Consider the following 21,283-nt stretch of genomic DNA (forward strand, 5'->3'; position numbering starts at 1 on the left):
TGTTTAAGCTTCATTGTTGAAACAAAGTTGCATTCTTGAATTCCAAATAAAATTCAGTAATATCACTGGCTGCCTTTTTCAAGAAGGTAGTGAGAAGTATCACTTCCACTTTCCCTTTTTGCCTCAGTAATGTCCTTCCAACTCTGTCAACAGACGCAAGCCATCTACTTGAAACTGATACAATTGAAAAAGAAGACCCAGATAAATGGAGAGATGTTCCCTATTCATGGACCGGAAGACTCAATATCATTAAGATGGCAGTTCTCCCCAAGTGGATCTTCAGATTCAACATAATTCCTAGTATCCACAATACATAAATAACTCTCACAACTTGACAACAAAATTTAAAAGCCCAATTAAAAACTGGGCAAAGGGGGGGCTTCCCTGGTGGCACAGTGGTTGAGAGTCCACCTGCCGATGCAGGGGACACGGGTTCGTGCCCCGGTCCGGGAAGATCCCACACGCCGCGGAGCGGCTGGGCCCGTAAGCCATGGCCGCTGAGCCTGCGCTCCGCAACGGGAGAGGCCACAGCAGTGAGAGGCCCGCGTACCACCAAAAAAAAAAAAAAAAAAAAAAAAAAAACTGGGCGAAGGGCACTTCCCCGGCAGTCCGGTGGTTAAGACTCCACACTTCCAATGCAGGAGGTGCGGGTTCGATCCCTGGTCAGGGAGCTAAGATCCCACATGCCTCACGGCCAAAAAACCAAAACACAAAACAGAAGCAATATTGTAACAAATTCAATAAAGACTTTAAAAATGGTCCACGTCAAAAAAATCTTAAAAAAAAAAAAAAAAACTGGACAAAGGACTTCAATAGACATTTCCCCAAAGAAGATTTACAAATAACCAAAAGGCACATGAGAAGATGTTCAACGTCATTCGTCATTAGGGAAATGCAAATCAAAACCACGATGAGATACCACTTCACACCCACCAGGATAACTATACTCCAAAAAAAGGAAAACAAATGTCAGCAAGGACGTGGAGAAACTGGAACCTTGTACACTGTTGGTGAAAATATAAAGCAGCTGCTATGGAAAAGTCTGGCAGTTTCTTAAAAATTTAAATATAAAATTGACACACCAATTCCACTCCTAGGTATACACGCAAAAGAACTGAAAACAGGTCCTCAAATAAATATATGTACACACATGTTCAGAGCAGCACTATTCTAACAGCCAAACAGTGGCACAAGAGCCACATGGTGGAAACAACCCAAATGCCCATCAATGAATGAACGGATACACAAAACATGTATTCTATGCATTCAATGGAATATTATTCAGTCACAAAAAGAAATGAAGCACTGATACATATACAATGTGGATGAACCTCAAAAAACATTATGCTAACTGAAAGAAGTCAGACAAAAAAGGTCACAAAATTCTATGATTCCATTTATATGAAAAAGCCAGAACAGGCAATCCATAGAGACAGAATGCAGAATGGTGGATGCCAGGGGCTCAGGGAACTGGGATATGGAAAGCAACTGCTCAGTTGGTACAGGGTTTCCTTTTGGGGTGATGAGAATGTTTCCAGTTAGACAGAGGTGGTGGCTGTACAATACTGTGAATGCACTAAATGCTACTCGATTGTTCACTTTAAAGTGGTTAATTTTATGTGATGTGAATCTCGTAACAATAAAAAATGTATTAACTGATATAACTGCAACCACATAAATTGTGAACAACTCTTAATATACCTAACATAAAACAGGTCTATGAAGATCTACGCCCTCTGACTGGTCGATATCAATGAACAGCCAAGCCGCCAACCAAACAACTGATTTATTCATCAATGGCAAACCAGTTCATGAAAAGTTTCAGAAATGTGCTCCTTTGGTTTTTTTGCTAGATCATCTATTCGCTTCAGTGAAGAGAAAATTAATCCTGAGAAGAAAGGATGAAATAATCTTTCATCACATTTTGTAAACACCAAGTAACCAATCTTCTGTAGCAGCTGTGGGATAAAGACAAGGGATACTGGACCGAGCGGGACACAGAGTCAAGGGAAGACACTCTTAAGTGGAAAACAGGAGAGCACATTATACGCTGGTGAAATGACAGAGTAAAGAGGGGAAAGGGATGATGCCGGAGAGAAAGGGGACACTTTCAGGGGAAGAGTTTCTGAGTGGGCGAGTGGGGATGGGATTCTACGCACAGGTGGAGGAGGGCTGGCTCCGCTCTGACAGTTATTTACTCACAGCGTTTGTGCAGTGCTTCCTCTGGTGTCTTATTTAGGAATCCACCATTACCAGAGAAACCTACTCCTGCCCACCCTAGTTCCTCAGCTCTGTCAGTGACACACTACCCACCACATCGGTGTTTTTTCCAGCAATTATAAAACGTAGTACATTCTGAACTCTCTTTCTGAATTATCATACCACAGTCAGACTTCAAAAATAACTGCTTTTCCATACAAGAGAGTGAAATCTGTATTTTACTGCTGGTTTTTAACCCCCCAATTTGAGCACTGAGGCTTCTGTTTTATCACAAAATGGAGCTACAAGAATACTTTTAAATATACAACATTTTAAAACACTTTACAACCTAATGCTACACCCTACCAAATTGAGAATACTAAAGAAATTATTGCTGTTCCAAAAAACTTAGAGCCAACACTTTGTGTGCCAATTCTTAGATAATTTAATTAGTTCAAAAAATAATTACAATGTCCCAGAGGAAGAATCCTAAATCAAATAGAAAGACACAGGAATTTTAACAAATGAGTTTTAAATGAAAACACTAAGAAATCACAGAGTAGAATGAGAACTAAACTAAGCTGGGTGGTACCTCTGACAGTTCAGTTAGCCTGTTTCACTGTGGGCCTCGGTCTCTATGCCTCTGAAGAAAGACGATCAGCTCAAATTCTCTCTCTACCTTCTCAAAGCAGCCTCCCCACTAACATTCAGATAAGCATGCTTCACTTTATACGGTAAGTATAGGCATTAAGAATTGTATATAAAGCAACATTTTAAATACAGCTGGAGAGCTCTCATTTGAAGTAACTATTCATTGAATTAGCACTAAAAAAAATTTTTTTAACCTCCAATCTAGTACATTTTATACGCTGGATATTTACATTGAGATGTTCTATTAAATGACTTAGGTTTACCCACAAGTATTTCAATTCCTTGCATAAAGAGATCACCTGTTAAAATTATATGTTTTTATTTTTAAATATAATGGTATGATGACAACCTCTGTCCAAGGAAGTGTTGATGCAAGTAGTTCAAGAACCAAAAACATTCCAAAAAGTCTGGAAAAGCTGCCTGGTCTTCAAATTAAGGAGCTTGGTTTTTCTCTTAATCCCATACCCACAGCTATTAACACTCAGAGCTAACTTCCCTCTGTGTCATGCTGTATATTTGCCTTATTTAATATACTTAATACAAGGCTCCGCTCACTGGAACGAACACATCTGAGGACAGAGATTTTTGACTGCTTTGGTCCCTGTTCAGATCACATGCAACACCGAGAATAGGGCCTGCCACATCGACACATATTAAAAGACACAGTAACACTTTGCTAGGGCTGCCATAACGAAGTACCACAGACTGGGTGCCTTAAACAAGAAAAATGTGTTTTCTGTTTTGAAGCTAGAAGTCTGAGGTCAAGGCGTCGGCAGGACTGACTGCTTCTGAGGCCTCCCTCCTTGGTTTGCAGGTGGTCATCTTCTCCCTGTGTCTTCACATGGTTGTCCCTCTGCACCTGTGTCCTCATCTCTTCTTATAAGGACACCAGTGACACTCGATTAGGGTCTACCCGTATGACCTCATTTTACCTTAATTATCTCTTTAAAGGCCCTGTCTCCAAATATAATCACATTCTGAAGTACACTAGGGGTTAGGACTTCAACATATGAATTGGGGGAGGCGGGGTGGGTGGAACACACACAATTTAGCCCACAACAGAGGGAGAAAATTGGAAGTCACTACAACTTCCTTCTATGATGATTCTTTAATATCACTAATGAAGTTTCTCTGTATCATGAAATACAGAACCATCTGCTTTAATGAATGATGTAATACTCAGAGTACTGGTATTTAAATCCTTTTCAAAGATATAAGTAATCCATGAATCATACTGCAAATTACCTGTCAACAGGGATTCCTGTTCCACTCGAAGTTCACGAAAAAGAAGAATCAAATCAACAGCAACACCAATTGTATCCAAGTTCCTGTATAAGGTTTTTAAAAAGGACAAAGTTAGACACACTCTTTTTCTTAAACCTGCACTTCAAATTATGATCCACAATGAATGCGGAGACTACCGGTTAACAGTTCCTGTAGTGGGCAGAATAATGGCCCTCCAAGGTATCCACATCCTAATACCCAAAACCTGTGAATACGTTACCTTACATGGCAAAGGGGACTTTTACAGTCGTGAATAAATTAAGGACCTTGAGATGAAAGGACTATCCTGGATTATTAACCAGGCGGGCCCAATGTGTCACACGGGTCCTTATAAGAGGAATACTAGAGGGTCAGGGAGGGCAGCCATGAGCCAAGGAGTGCAGGCAGCCTCTATAAGCTGGAGAAGGCAAGGAAAATGATTCTCCCCTAGAGCCTCCAAAAGGGGTTCAGCCATGTTGGCCCACTGTGGACTTCTGAATTTCAGAACTGTAAGATAATAAATGTGTTATTTTAAGCCACTACGTTTTTAGTCATTTGTCAAGTAGCAACAGGACACTACTGTGGGTAGGAGAAATGGGGTGCTGCTGTAACACACAGATACGTGGACGTGGCTCTGGGATCTGGCAATGGGCAGAGGCTGGAAGAATTTTGAGAAGCGTGACAGAAAAGGCCTAGATGCCTTGAATAGAAACGTGGACACTGAAGGCACTGCTGGTGAGATCTCAGAAGAAAATGAGGAACTCGTTACTGGAGACTGGACGGAAGAATCCTTTTTCTCCAGCGGCAGAAGCTTAGCAGAACGATGAACCTGGATATTTAGCTGAGCAGATTTCCAAGCAACACGTTGAAGGCGTGGCCTGACTTCCTCTTGGTGTGTATGGTAAAATGCGAGAGGCGAGAGACAGAGGAGACTAAAAGGGAACCAGGTATGATTTGGGAAATTCTCAGTCTATCCGGATTGCAAAAGACGCTAAAACTAGACTATTCACTGTGAGGAAACTGTGCTCTGGAGAGAAAGCCAAGGATGTGGCTGGATGACCTTTTGCTAATGTCTTGGAAGAACCAAAAGGTTGGTGTTCAGTTACACAGAGGGCTCTTTAAAGAGACTAGGAGTGTTACTCATTCCCCTCAGTGATCTCAGCAGAAATCAGGAATAAAGGTGGGGTTATCTAAGAAAGCTCTACGGCAGACCCTAGATTGCTTAATGGTATATAACTCCCCGTGACATACATGTGAGACCCACAAGGTTTTTGAGAATGTTATACCAGTAGAAACTCTGCCAACCTGGATGAAATGCACAGAGAAAGGATGAAATGAAAGAAGGCTGTTAAACTCCCAAAATCCCACAGGCAGGAAAGAGGCTGATAAAGTTACTCAGCTGAAAACATGTATGACTCTTACCCTTTGAGAAAAAGGAAGGATGACTCTGAGGGTAGGACTAAGGGCAGAGCCCCAAGCCACAGAGGATCATTCCCAGGCCTCAAAACCTGAGTTTGCCCAACTGGATTCTGAAATTGCTTGGGACCAGTGACTCCCTTTTCCCTCAATTTCCTCCTCTTTTAGAGGGTCATGTCTAAAGCTGTTACCCTAGGCCTGTCGTACCACTGTATTTTGGGAGCAGACAACGTCGTGTCTAGTCTCACATGTCCAAAGATAAAGAGGAATTTTGCTTCAGGATGAATCACATCCAGAGTCTCACCCAGATGTAATTTAGGTGCTAAGATTTGGGACTTTTTAGCTAATGAGACTTAGATGAGACTTGGGGCTTGAGTTGATGCTGAACGGGTCGAGAATGTGGGGGACCTTGAGACGAGATGAATGTATTTTGCAAATAGGACAGACATGAATCTTTAGGGGCCAAAGGGTAGACTGCGCTAGGCAAAATAATGGCCCCCTAAAGATGTCCACATACTAAACTCTGGAAACTGAATATATTACCTTACATGGCAAAGAGATGTGATGTAATCAATTTATATTTGATCCAGTTTCTGGCACAGAGCTCCTAAAACCCTTGGAAGCTCCTGTGTGAGAGGAAGGCCTTTTGTTATTCGTAACAAGCCCCTTTCAACCATACCTGAGCTTATGCTAAAGAGGGGACTCTTCCTGGGCCTGCAGGATGGGAGGTGGCTACCAGAGGGACCAGCCCTAAGATCAGACAGCTGGAACCTTCAACCCCAACCTCCTACCTCTGAGGAAGGGAAGGCAGCTCAATCACCATGGCCGGTGATTTAATCAATCACACCTATGTGATGGAACTTCCACAAAAAGTCCGAAACAATGAGTTTGGAAAGCTTCTGACTGGGCTGATGAGCACATCAAAGTGCTCAGAAGATGGCATGCCTGGAGAGGGCGCAGAAGCCCCATCCTATGCATCTCTTCCAGGTGGCTGTCCCTCTACAGTACACTAGGAACAGAATGTAAAGTGCTATCCTGAGTTCTGTGAGTCGTTCTACTGAATTATCAAACCTGAGAGGTGTCCTGGGAACCCCTGCATTTGTAGTCAGCTGGGCAGAAATGTAGCCTGGGTACCCCATTTGCAGCTGGCATCCAAGGTGGGGCAGTCTTGTGGGACTGAGTCATGAAGTTACGGGATCTGAAGCCACTAACTTGAGGTAGTTAGTGTCGGAATGGAACTGAATTGTTGGACTGCTGGCTGTTTTTGGAGAATAAGAACTGGTCAGAAAATACCACAAGAGACTTTCTAGGAGTGATTAAATTAATGGTTTGAAGATGGGAAGATTATCCTGAATCACCTGGGTGGGCCTCATGTAACCATAATGGTCCTTATCAGAGGGATGCCATATGGTCAGAGTCAGAAAGAGACTGGAAGAGGTTACAGTGTTGCTCTGAGGTAAAGGAATGCAGGCAGCCTCAGGAAGCTAGAAAAGCCAAAGGAATCAATTCTCTGCTAGAGACTCCAGAAGGAACCAGCCCTGCTGACACTAACTTTAGGTCAGGAAAACTGATTTTGGACTTCTGACCTCCAGAACTGTCAGATAGTAAATCTCTGTTATTTTAAGCTACTGAATTTGCAGTACTTTGTTACAGCAGCAAAGGAAACTCATACAGCTCCCTACCTTCTTCACTTCTTCTCAACATAAATCAGAATTATACCAAGACATTCACTGCTAAAGAAGAGGGTCAGGGTCGGTGTGCACAAGGCTAGAGTCCTCTCTCCCCTCCCCAGGGCCAGGTGGGCAGACAGCCATTGCTCCTTTCCTCTTTATCCGAACACAAGACTGGTGGGAAAAGGGGCTCAGCACCTGCCTCCGAAAAGAAGATGCTGTTCCACCTCTGTTCCTCCTCTTGCCTCTACATATATGAATGGCTGCCAGGCACCTGGGCCCACTGCCTGCTTCTGTATGGCCAGATTTGGTGGGGGGAGAAAAATGTAACTTCATGACAAGAAAATTCTATGAAATTCAAAGTTCCGTGTTCACAAATGAGGTTTTACTGGAACACAGCATGTGCGTTTGTTCACGTACTACATATGGCTCCCTTCTACTACAATGGGAGAAGTGAGCCCCTCTGACAGAGATCACAAAGCCTGAACTATTTATCTGGCTCTCTGCAGTAAAAGTATAGCGACCCCAGCAACAGGCATTGTATTTACATGCAGAGCTAACTGCTTTCAACAGTCTTCTTTGAGTCCTTCCTGAAATTCCACATGACTCAGACTGTTTGCTTTGCTGTATCATACCCCATGTTCCATACATCCTTGGCAAAAAATAATTCCAGTCCATACAAAGTGCAATGTTCAGACAAAAGATGTAAAAAGGTCTAGGCCTTAATAGCATCCTACTTTTTAATTAACTCTTTAATAACTGAAAAAATCAGAAAAATACATACTGGTTGAGATCTGAATCTTGACAGGCTCGGGAATATCAGCTTTAGTTAAGGTTGACCTCAAAGTCCCTACCAGAATCTTTGTTGTCTTTCTGACCACAAAAATGTTTTTCCCAGGAGCTGATGCCCTGAATGGTTAGAATTTCCATTCTAGGGCTCTCCTTTCCCTCTCCCGTCACACTAGAGGGCCTCCCTGCCTAGAAAGGGACAAAATAATCTAGCCTCTGGCCTGCTGCTTCTAGCTGCTTCTAGTTATACTTTTTCAATGTTAACTATTACTACCAAGATCATTACTGTTTCTATCCATTTATCTGTATAGGGACGCCATGTGCAATTTTGTGCTGAAGTTAAACAACTCTCTCTTTTGATTCCCTCTCCTTTGATCTAAAAAAACCTCATTAATCATATCAAAGCCTCAGGTATAGACCGTCTAGGCAGCACAGGGAGTCTCTCCATCAGCTTCTGGGCCAGCCCGACTTCACTCATCATGGCAGTAACAGGGAGCCCGGGGGCTCTGTCTACATTCAAGTCCAGGAAATAAAAGTGAGCATGCTTTGTGGCTTCTAACTTCATCACAAGTAAAAATTGTTAATAAAAAGCAGATTGCATAAAATCAAAGAGGAAGGGTGCTCAGTTCTGGGAGGAGAGTGTAACATGTAGAAGAACAAGAGCAGGACAGGGCAATTCTCTTGCTCATCTTGGTAACCACATTTTAGTTGTATATTATAAATTAGGTGGCAGCAGCTGGCAACTTTACACAATCTTAAGGAACGCTTAAGATAAACAGTCTTAGAAATTCACATCGTGCTCCCTGTTTGAAGTAAACACAAGGGCAACTAATTAAAACACTAAAACTAATTAAAACACCTACAACTAAGAAAAGTGAAGTCCAGAACTGCAAATGTATTTAGGCAGGCAGAATCTAGAATCAAAGAATCAAAATTAAGTTCAAATCATTGTGTTATGTAAAAAACCAAATCCCTCAAAACATCATAAATACAAGTGAGAAACCTGAATGACCCCTAACGTTACACATGTTGTCCCATGACATACACACCAGGAGTCTCCCACAGCAAGTCCTGCAGAGCACCTGTCCCCGGAGACGGAGAGTCTCCTAATAAACACAGGTGACTGCGATGCCAAAACCATCTCTAACAGGTAGGCCAACATGACAGAAGCAGCATGCACGCACACAAAGAGATATTATCAAAGGCATATATGTAACTACAAAGAATAGTACCTGATTGAATTTTGGTTCACAGAACACTCAATACAAGCATTCCGGAGACACCGGAAGCACTCCGTTATTAACTGCAGACTGGAAGCCAGATGTTCCACTTGGGATGGGTCTCTGCAGGCCAGCTCAACGGCATGAGAAGATTTCTTTAAGATATCCAGGACTCTTTGGAAAATAGTCCTGGGTGCTGTTTCTCTGAAAAAGGATAAAATTGTTACAAACCAGAAAAAAAAGAAAAAGACATTTCCAAATGTCCTTTTCAGAACACTGCTGGTACTTAATTTTGTGGGGAGGCAAGCTAGGCCTATCTGTTCCAGCTCCTTAGTTTACGACACAAAAGAGCTCTGTACACTGAGCACTTCGCCAAGGCACTGCTCTTATCAACCTGTCCCTGTATTATCTCATTTAATCTTTGCATTAACCTTATGAAGCCAATACTGTCCTCTCCATTTTAAAGACAAGACACCTGACACAGAAGAGTCTATGTAACTTGCCCACATCCCTCAGCTAATAACTTTTGGAGCCACAATTCCAACTGAAACAGTCGGATTTCCACCCCCACAACAACCCGAACCCCCGTTTAAGGTGACTGTTTATGGTTATGGGTCTGCCCCTAGTCAAACCAGAATATCTGCATCTCACGTTCTAGACAGAGAATATAACCATGTCCTCTGTCACCCAGTGTGTACCTGAAGTAAAGTTATGAGAAAGGATCCTCACGAAGGACTGCCTGGGGGGCAGAGCCATTACCCATTCTTAGATAGAGGAGCCAGAAGCAGTGCTCTGAGCTTACACACGTTCAACCACAAAGATAGGGAGCCGGGGGAGCAGGAAGGAGGGAAGGAGACAGACAGAAGCAGAGGGAGACGGACAGAGAGATAGAGCGAGCTCGCTTCCAGGCAGAGTGTGTGCCCGGGGCAGGGGATGAACCTGTGGCTGTTCACCCCGCCCCACCCACAACTGGGCACCTCAGTTCCCACGGCCTCTCACGCCAGGAGCACTGCCCGCACTGGCTCTCATTCCACAGCTATGAAGAGAAGGATTTCTGTGTGCAGCACGGCACCTAAATGCAAGCCCATTTCCTCATTCCGTGAATCCCCTAAAGAAACAAGAATCCGCTTTAATGTCAGAAGAAAAACTGCTGTTAGACAACTGAAGAGACTCTTACAAGGTAAGTCCTGACCATAGGCATGTCCTCCCTGTGCGCGCACCGTGGAATCCCAGCGCCCTACATTCACCCCCTGGATGAACTGAAGCCAGACCACCGGGGAGCGCGCGTTTCTCCAGAAGCCCGGCCACTGGAGCGCCCCAAGCAGCTGTGCTTGCTCGGGGGGCCTGGAAGACACTCCCTCCGCGAGCTTCAGGACCATAAATACTTGTACTCCAAGTGTCGCCTTTTTATCTTAAGGATGGATGATATAAATCACTTTATTTATCACGTTCTCCTCTGTCTTTGCCTTTAAGAAGCCTGGAGTCAAACCCACGACCCATCTTTAACACTATGAATCCCTCAGCATGACTTCTGAGTACTAACCTTATTTCTGGCTTTTCCCTCCCCTCCAATTTCCTCCCTTACCTTTATTTTATCTAACTGTATTTATTTTTTAAGGCACGTCAGATTTGTTTTTGGAAAGAGGCAGAATATAATCAATTAAAAACTGGGAAATCGTGCATAAAATAATCTGCCCCACCTCCCCCCGTTGGCCCTCTCTAAATGGGGATCATGAAGCTTTGACTCAGGGTCGCAGCAATTAAGCGACGAAATAAAAAAGCCAAAGTTCAAAAGTGCAGCATTAGTCCTGCCTCAGAAACTGTATAAAACAATGGAGTGCGTAAGCCACTTTCAGTGACAATATGACAAAAAGGAGATTCACTAACACTCTCAGGACAGCTTTAAGGAGAAGTGGGTGCTGCTGGGGAGAAGGCAATTCCCACTCTACCCCGAGAGCTCTTGCCACTGGACTAATAATAAAATTGACAGACACGCAGGAGAAAAAGAAATTCTAATTCGTGTGCATGGAAGTCTCATAGAAATGGGACCTAAAAAATGTGCCACAGCAGGCGGCTTTTATACTTTTTAGACAAAGAAACACTAAATTTCTGAGGAATTGACTGAACAAAGAAACTTAGGCTTTGGGTGCTTAGTTAGTGAAGAATCTAAGGAGAGTCTGGACGTGGGGTAGTACGTTATAGAGGAAACAAGGTTTGTTTATATAGGCTTCTTGGCCCCAAATTCACCTCTGGGGATAAGGCTGTCCTTCTGACTCCAGATGCAGGGAGGGTACCTCTCACACGGAGATTTACTGCCTGCTTTCAACAGAGAGGAGGCTCAGAGCGTCCCTCTTGCACTGGCTTTTTCTTAAGTAACTTTAATTAAAAAAAAATCAATATGCCACTGAGGCTTATTTGGGGGAGGCGTGCTCTGGGCTCGAACAATACTAAATATAGTGCAGGCACTATTAACACGCTAAGGAAGTGCCCAGGGGTGTAAAGCATTCTGAAGAACGCCAAGAGTGATCATGATTTCTACAACAAAGAATAAACCTAATTACCTCTATCTGCCCCACCTGCATAAAGTTTTGATGACATTTATTACTTAATCTTATAGTCAAGTAAAAGTAGAGCTCTAGAACTCCAATAATCTACAATAAAGCCTCTTTTTTCTTTTCTCCTACGATGACTAAGAAATGTGTGTTTATACCTGAGGTAAAGAAGCCAGTATGATTTCTTTCAGCGGGTCCTTCACAAGCTCCCTCTCTCATGGGCACCACCTTCCTACTGTGAATGGTCTTCTCTGATGTCACTCTTTGAAATCTTAACCGCTGCTTCACTCAAAACTGACATCTAGCACAGCAAAGGCTTTGAAATCAAACTATAATAGACAACACAAAATAACAGCACTGTTCTTAGGAAAACTGGCTAACTGATATGCCAACCATAGAACAATTAGTAAGTTCATGAACCACCCTAAATAATTTCCAATGTTACGTGTTAATTTGTCACATATACACCATGCCTTTCTCCTTCATTACACTTTTAACCAAAAGAAAAATGTTTACCTGAACTACGGCCAACCAAAAGATTCCTGAAACACAAGTAACTATTAATAGCTACTAAAGAGTAATCACAGCAACATCTATCGGCATACAACAGTTCACATACGCAGTATAAAGAGAAAATAAATTGGGATTGTGATCACTGTCATTTGTCCTCCCCATGGATTCCTGAAACCAGCAAGCACTGGCAATCCTCTGGGTCTGTTCACATGTATGCCCTCCCCCAGAATCCCTCTCACACCACCCCCACCCAAGCCTCTGCCTGGAAGAATCTGGGGGCTCCTTTCAGGCCTCTGAAAACTCACAGCCCTGGTGAGACTCCTCTGCTACTCAGAGTACTCAGGGGAGCCGCATCCCATCTCTATGCGCCCCTGGAGCTCGGTCCATAGAATGGAATTGCACTTACCCACATCAGATTACATTCACTGATGCGGTCTATCACCCCAGCTAGACTATAAATCCCAGAAAAATAGAGACTACCTTATTTTTTTCTGTATCTCTAGGGCCCAGACCTGCATTCACTAATTGCATTTGTTCAATTCAAGTTTAAAACAGTGATGAGACTATTCGCGTATTCAGAGCGGGATCTAACTGCTTCACAGACTTGTCAGGTAACTCATGTACTTGAGCATGTGCCCTGAGCCAGGCACCAGGCCTGATGGGAGCAGTGAAATCAGTGTACTTTGCAGCAGCAACTGGAAAAAGGCAAACACTGAGGAACTAGCTCAACTCGTTCATTCCCATTAAGAAATGCACACATCCTGGACCCAAAAATTTGAAAAAAAATGGTCATATCTTAAGATGTTGATATCTTATAATTGGTATTTAAGAAACATCTAATTTCTCCTTCCCCACTGAATGATAAGCTTACCCATTGAATGGGTAAGCTTAAAGGGGGAGGGAGAGGTGAGGGGTTGTAACTCAATTAACTACATTTTAAATTTCTTGAAAGCAGAGACTATTTCTTTTTTTTCTTTTTTTTTTTTTTTGCAGTACGCGGGCCTCTCACTGTTTTGGCCTCTCCCGTTGCGGAGCACAGGCTCCGGATGCACAGGCTCAGCGGCCATGGCTCACGGGCCCAGCTGCTCCGCAGCATGTGGGATCTTCCCGGACCGGGGCACGAACCCATGTCCGCTGCATCGGCAGGCGGACTCTCAACCACTGTGCCACCAGGGAAGCCCAGCAGAGACTATTTCTTAGAGTCTGTACCCCTCTATAAAGGGTGAATGGAAAAAAAAAAAAAAACCTTTTCCTCTAGAGCCATATAATAAATATCTACAGATTTTATTCACCATATTTTTATACAATATAATAAATTAACAACTTTCATCAGATGAGGACAAAAAAAGCTTTTCATTAACAGTAACTACTATGAAAACATTTAACTCTCTTCTGTACCTCTTTACCTTCTCCACAGCCTTGAAAGAAAGCTATTTGGCATTACAGATCCAAAGGAGTCCTAATGTACTGTCTGCAAATTCCATGTTCACTGTCAAGACAGCACAGCTAAGTATGTGTAATGATTAACGACAGTGAAATAACCAGTAAAGATCAGTCAATCGTTTGTATATTACAAATGTTGTTAATAATAAAAATTGCTGTCATTTCTGCTTTAACCAAACTAACACAAAATATTCACAAAGACTTTAAGAAGCTTAGCTACTTCATTCACAGAAGGCCGAAAGTACTTAGAAGGACAATTAAAATTCAACCATTAGACATTCCTTTTACATAGGAATGAATGTATACTCTGAAGACAACTTATAAATGAAATGTTACATTACAGAACAAAAACAGCCTTTGAATTATACAAAAGGTAGAACTGCACTTCCTTCAAGTTTGAACAGATCTGTAGGTTTAATCCTGACAAGTCCTGTTTGAATAAAATTAAAGAAAACTACCGGTGATTACAGCACAGGTTAGATAGGCCTAACATACCATCCGTACTCACATCTTACAGTCAGTTCATGAGGCGGGACCTCCTTCTGAAAAGGAGACTAAACTGTTCGTCATTTAACACTACGACTAAGACTTACATCCTGGTTGAAAGATTCATTCTAATACCCAACATTTAATTAAAAATTGGCACATGTGGTTTAGACTAGTTTAACCACTGTCACTGAGAAAAACTATTAGAATACACACAAGTTCAGAGATTAAAATTACAATCATTGGTTGTTATTTAAAACCATAAACCCCTTAATGATTTGACTGCTCTAGATGAACAAAGACAGAAAATAAAAACATTTCTGTCTCCTACCAGAAAGAGCCTGGGCAAAAGTTTGAAATTCATCTCTGCAGACCTCAAAACTCTCCTTTATATACTCTCTTCCCCTCTTCTGTCACATCCAGGACACTCAAGCTGAGACAACTCCCTGAGACAGGGTTGCAGGGCTGGCAAACTTTTTCTGCAAAGAGCCAGAAAGTAAATATTTTAGGCTTTGAGGACCTGACAACCTCTGTCACAACTTCTCTGTTGCTGCAGGGCAAAAGCAGCCATAGACAACATCCAAAAGAATGAACACAGCTGTGTTCTAGTAAACTCTTTGTATGGACACTGAAATTTAAAGTTCATATAATTTTCATGTGTCATGAAATTTTGTTCATTTGTTTTCCCCTACCCTTTAAAATGTAAAAATCATTCTTAACTCAAAGGCCATTTAAAAACAAAGCAAAACAAACAAAAAAAAAACAGGTGGTAGGTCAGATTTGGCCCACAGATCATAGTTTGGCGATACCAGCTTTAAAGGGTTCCAAATATATCAGTCCTCTCCCCCACCTCGAAAAGCCACATGCTTCCCTCTTTCCCAATGTCCTCACCACAGTCAAAATTCATCTGTCATCAGAACAAAGAGAATCTCAAATGCATTATACCAAGCAAAGGAAGCGAAGCGAAGGTGAATGCACAGAAGTGGACAGTGTCCAGAAGAGAACTGTGCACACAGAGAAACCTGACAGATGACAGCGCTGGGCGCTAAAGATCCCAGGTGAAGGCCGGACTGTTCCAGTAGAGGTGCTGGAACAACTATCAATCATATGAGAAAAAACCAAACTGGAGCCTTATGTATAATCCTACTAAAAGTAACTCCAGATGGATTTAGGAATATATGTTAGGCAAAACTATGAAACTCTGGAAGAAAATATATGGAGAATGTCTTTATAGTCTTAGGTAGAGAAGGATTTTTGTATGTAAGACCTTATTTAAAAAGTGGTATTTGAACACAGAACTGAAGAAGGTGAGGAAGCAAACTATGCCCTTCCTGTGAGAAGAGCTTGGATGGCAGGCAAAGGCATCACAGAACGGCAGGGGGCTTGGTGGAAGCATCCAGTGACTCAGGGATAAGACACAGGCTCTGTAGGCCACTAAAAGAACTTCCGCTCCTGATGTGAACCCAGGGAGGGTTCTGAGCAGAGGAGTGACATCACCTGACTTTCACTTTGAAAGGATCCCTCTGGCTATTCTGTAAAGAACTAATCATAGCAGGAGAAAGAAACGACAACAGGAGATCAGTCAGGACACTATTCTTGGAAAAGAGTGGCAGAGGCAGACATAATAAGCACGGATCAGATTCTGAATATATTCTGAAGATGGAGCCAATAAGACTTGAGGGTAAATTATTATGAGGGGTAGCTGAGAAGGGGGAGTCAAGGATGGCTCCAAGCTTTGGCCTGAGCAATAAATGGACAGATGTACCTGCTGTGTACTGAGTTGGAGGAGACTGCTGTAAAGATATATGGAGGAGGGGGGAACTGGGAGTTCAGATGGAGATTTGCTGAATTTGAGGTACTTATTAGAAATACAAGCGGAAATGTGGAGTAGGCAGACGAACATACAAGTCTGCAGGTCAGGAGGAAAGTCCAGCTAAAGAAAACGGTTAGAGTTACCATCAAACGTGAAGTAGCAAAACCCCAAGGCTGAATGCAATTGCCGGGAGAGTACAGGCAGGTGGGGACAAGAGGTCTGAGGACTGAGCTCTGGACCTCAGAGAGAAAAGCCAACAAGAGAGGAGAATCCGAAGGGGGTGGTGTTCTAGAAGCCAAACGAAGAAGGTGTTTCAAGGAGAAAGAAGTGATGAACTACATCAACTGCAGCTGATAAGGATTTATCCAGTAAGATTTAAGATTTTAAGATTTATCTTAAATCCAGTAAGATAAGGATTTAAGGTGAAGACCAATGGACTTGGCAATGTGGAATGGGTTCAAGAGAAAAGAGAAATTGTGGTAGGTGAATATAAAAAACTCTTTAGAGAAGCTTTATTATAAATGGCAGCAGAGAAAAATCAGGGAAATGGGGGAGAGATTTTTCTCAGGATGGGAAAAATTACAGCAGATCTATAAAATGATGAGAACAATCTAACAAAAAAGGTAAAACTGATGATTTAAGAAATGGGGGGGGAGAGAATTGTTGGAGCAAGGTATGCAAAAGGGAGCGGAATTTAGTGCAGACCTTTGAAGCAAGACAGTTCACCGACAGTCACAGAGGGAAGGCAAATCATGGGGACAGATACAAGTAGGGGGTAGGGAGGGCAGTGGGAGTTCCTGGAAATTACCTTCTGGTTGCCCCTATTTTTTCAGAAAAATAGGAAACTGAGAAGGAGGATGAGGGAGAGGCAACCGAGCTGTAGGGAGAGCAAAAGGCATAAACCAGTTGGCTAGGAAAGCAGGAGGATGAAATGGACTAGGGAAATGGAAGGACTGCCTGCCAGGTAGAACTAAATGCCTTCCCAAGGTCAGTAATCATCCATTTACAGAAAGACCAATCAGTATGGTTGTAAGTCTTCCTCCATCCTCGTTCAGTTGTTTGGGTGCAGACACAAAGGAAACAGCAAGTTGGATTTAACTAGAGCTGAAGTTTTACCAGGAAAGTATGACAAGGTTAGAAGAGGCAAGGGAACTGAGAATGTATACAAGGAAATGCTTTATTACTGATCCTTAGATCTAAACTGGATTTAAGAAGGGAAATGTGAACATAAGGAACAAAAGGGACAGTGAGTAGGAAGGAGTAGGACCAACAGACTGTGGGTCCTGGTGGGGTTGAAGACTTGTTGGAATAGGGGACCCGGAGAGACAGGATACAACAGGCAGCCAGAGTGGGACTCTTGCAATTAAGACTGTGGAGGGAACGCAACCATGGTTAATCATAAGGCCTGGCTAGCACATGGCAATGTGTGGTTAGATGGGAGGAAGGAGGTGTCCAAGTTCACTGAAGGAGAGAAAGTCAAGAAATAAAAGGCCAGGGTAATGAAAGGATAATCTATGTAAAAACTAAAATAACCAAGATTTAAGACAGGAGAAGTAATGCAGAGTTAACAGTGAACCACAGCTAAATTCTTTAAGGAACGACGTAGAGGGACCAACAGATCTTTTAATAGCAGAAGAGATTATCCATGAGGTATACTCTGATGGCATGAGATGAAAAGTTGGAGGGGTTTTGGAGAAAGAAGTTCTGAAAGCAGCAATGACAATCACCTTCACACCTACACACCTTCAAGCCAAGCAGCACACTGGATACAGGAGAAAACAGCCGACTTTGAGGACATTCTGGGAAAGGTCTGTCCTTAGAAGTGAGCCGTATTTCACCTAGATCAAGAAGATGAAAGGAGTGTTCAGAGAGGTTGAGGACATAGGGAATTTTGCGCACGGGAAGGGTTTTAAAAGCTGAGGAGTCAGAAAAGGATCCATACAAAGGGTTAAGGGAGTCAGAGAGTAACAGAAAACCTAGGCGTTTCCCATATTAATTAGAAAATCAGCTTGTGAATGTCTAGAAAAAACCCCGTTGAGATTTTGTTTTGAATGGCACTGAAACCACAGGTCAACTTGGGGAGAACTGATGTCTCTACGTTATTGCAGTTTCCTATCATGTAATGGTATAACCATTTATGTTTTCTTTAATGTCTTTTGATCAAGTTTTATAACATTCTCAATGAGGATGATAGCCACTAACACTTAAACTGTGCTTATTCCATGCCCGGCACTTAACTAAGCACTATATATAAAATCTCCACGGCTACCGTGAGCATATCCCTAGCTTACAAATCGTCCTCTTACCTCTAATGTGACTTCTCTGGGCTTGTGGCCGTCAGAGAGGCTGACTCAGCCTAGAGTGAGCCCCAGGGTTCCTTAGTCTTTGAATGAGTGTCCTTGCCCACGGTGCAGTGACCACACCCTCGGGTCCAGGGACCACTACAAAAGACTGGAAGAATGAAAGAGCTGAGAAACTCTCCTCTGGGGCATGGTTGGTCACAATTCTAACCTTATTTATTTTGATTTGCTGGCTCAAACTTCTTCCTGTCTACTTTGTCCATTTAAGATAATTGGATGTGAGGGGTGGCTCACACTGACCACATCGGTATTTTGAAGCTGAGTCAGAACACCTTACCAAGTAGTTCTGTGTGGTATTCTAGCTCATGGCACAGGTAAAAATAAAGGAAACTGTCACCACACTCTACGAAGTTCTTTTTATAGTGTAACGTAATTGATGTTCTCTCTCAACACAGCTGATCTGAATCATGGTTGAGTCAAGACAGCATATGGCGTCCTTTGCTAAGCTGACAAGTGGTGTGGGTTTCTTTTTTCGGGGGGGAGTTGTTTCGTTTCTTTTTCTTTTTTTTTTTTAATAATGACCTTCCTCTCCAACTCCTTATTTTTATTTAATTATTTATTTTTGGCTGTGTTGGGTCTTCGTTGCTGCAGGGGGCTTCTCATTGTGGTGGCTTCTCTTGTTGGGAGCACGGGCTCTAGGCACATGGGCTTCAGTCGTTGCGGCACACGGGCTCAGTAGTTGTGGCTTGCGGGCTCTAGAGCACAGGCTCAGTAGTGGTGGCACACGGGCTTAGGTGCTCCGCAGCACGTGGGATCCTCCCAGACCAGGGCTCAAACCTGTGTCCCCTGCATTGGCAGGTGGATTCTTAACTGCTGCACCACCAGGGAAGCCTGTTTTGTTTCATTTTTTGTTTTTGGTGCAGCCAAAGACTCTTGTTGGTCAGAGGCTCAGTAGTGTTTGGGGGAAGCTATGTGAATGTGTGTACATGCAGATGATAGGTTAATTTTGAGTTCTGCACTATGCTGACCTCTGAAGTGCTCAATATTCCCTTTCCTTATGAAAGTTAAACATACTGATGCGAGCAATGAGGAACACCAAAACATTTTCTACCTCTTGAAATCATCATCATCTATCATTATTTGATAATTTTTTATACCTCTTACTAGAGTCTTTCCTCTGTGCTCTCACTTTATATCTAATGACCCCAGAAAATTAAATAATCTAAGGAAATAATAAAAATACAACCAAGGGCTCCTCATGTGCTAGTAGGTACTGAAAATACAGAGGTAAGTAAGAATAATCCTACTCTCAGATTGTTCTCATTCTAGTGGGACTGGTAGGTGATTAAGTGATCATAATACTCTAGTGAAGTTCTTTGAAAGAGGTAAGGGGAACATAGGACAGAAGCACATAGGTCAAAAAGGCTTTCAGGAGGGGTTGAAATGGTCATTAAAACCTGAGGGAAAATTAGGAGTGTGTGTATGAGGAAAGGAATGAAGTTACAAGTTTAATATTACAGCATTTGAGGTATTCCCCCTTTAGTGGTTTGAAGTGAGCTAGAAATACACTGTACCAACTAGAGTTGCATCACTAAACACAGAGCATGGTACACAGCATATGTGAGGTAATTAAACAAGTAAATAACTAACACGGTAAATCAAGTTAATAACTTTCAAGCAATCAGAGCAGTCATTATTGACTGGCTGTCAGTGCTAAGAAGTGACTTTCTTCATTACAGCCATTGGCTCTTCACTGTTTATTCAGTTCAACATATATTAAGCACTCACAATGGACCGGGCACTATGCTAGAAGATACCATAAAGAAGACAGACCCTGCCCACAGCAAAGTCACAACCAAGTCAGGGGAAACACATATAAACGTCTATTGCATTATGAAATGAAAGTGCAGTGAGAAAGGAGTTCACACTTTAAACATCTCCCCTCCATTCCAGACACAGTAATCATATGTTTATTTCTAAAAATTATAAATATAGAGCCCAACTTTAAAACAAGGTGGATATCTCCACACAGCAGAAACTGACTGGAAACACTTGGCTATAATCAGGTCTAAAGCCAGAGTGGGACATGTCCAGAGCGGCCTAAGGTCGTCTGCAATTCAACTCGGGCAGGATGAAGAGAACCAAAAGCCGCCTACACCTCGTGGTGATCAGAGTCACTACGTAGAAGTCAGTGTTAGGACAGGACTCCCCTGCATCTGAAGAGAGAGAAAAAGAGCTGGACTCAGTGCAGCCCTATGTATGGGTTACCTGCAAAGCTGTGCGCCTCCAACGTCAGGACAAAGCCAAGACGGCTTCAGAGATGGAACCCGGTCCAAGATGCTGGCTAGCTTAGTGACCAGATACACGACATCCCAATATCACTATGACACAAATCACCAATAGCAGGAAAACCTGATCTTAGGCTGGGGTCACTGGGGAAATAGTTGGAAGAAAACGCAACATCATTATACAAGGAGGAGTGAGCCCAGAAAGGGAGAAAATGTAACAAATTTCTCAAGGTGAGCCAGCAAACTAAAAGTTCAAAGAGAAAATCTAACCCTAAGAAAAACTGGCCCCTTTCTTCAGCACTCCCAATGACAAACCTGCAGAATTTGTGCTTCCCAACCCCGCAACTCTAGACCGTGCTGGGCTAAGCCCTGGGGCCAAGACAAAGAACGTCTCCATCAGAGAGCACAGAAGGGGATCTAGTGTATCTTAAACTAGATCCACAGAATGATCACTTTGAGATTCTAAAGCCGGTGAACCAGCAGGCAAAGAAGAGTGACTACACTGGCAGGAGAAACCCACCCTGATTATCAAGAAGAGTTGCTACTACAAGCTGGGCACCAGGAGGAGTAATCTGGAACTCAGGGGTTCAATGGCTGTCTCTTGGTACTTCCATGTCCAGGGATAGCCACAAACAGGCAGCTGCAGCAAGCACAGACTGACAGGAGACAGGCAACCAAGG

The 21,283-nt window shown here is 42.8% G+C and overlaps 1 protein-coding gene across 1 annotated transcript in view; it reads right to left on the reverse strand.

Annotated features, from left to right (window-relative positions):
* The window catches only part of ATXN10 (ataxin 10), a 150,512-nt gene that overhangs the window by 119,600 nt on the left and 9,629 nt on the right, over positions 1 to 21,283 (reverse strand). The window contains exons 2-3 of the mRNA XM_030855647.2: positions 9,221 to 9,412; positions 4,096 to 4,178 (exon numbers count right to left, since the gene is read on the reverse strand). Of these exons, the coding sequence (XP_030711507.1) occupies positions 4,096 to 4,178; positions 9,221 to 9,412 (275 nt within the window). The remainder of the gene's footprint in view (positions 1 to 4,095; positions 4,179 to 9,220; positions 9,413 to 21,283) is intronic.

Source organism: Globicephala melas, chromosome 10 (genome assembly GCF_963455315.2).
Source record: "Globicephala melas chromosome 10, mGloMel1.2, whole genome shotgun sequence".
Classification (NCBI taxonomy): domain Eukaryota; kingdom Metazoa; phylum Chordata; class Mammalia; order Artiodactyla; family Delphinidae; genus Globicephala; species Globicephala melas.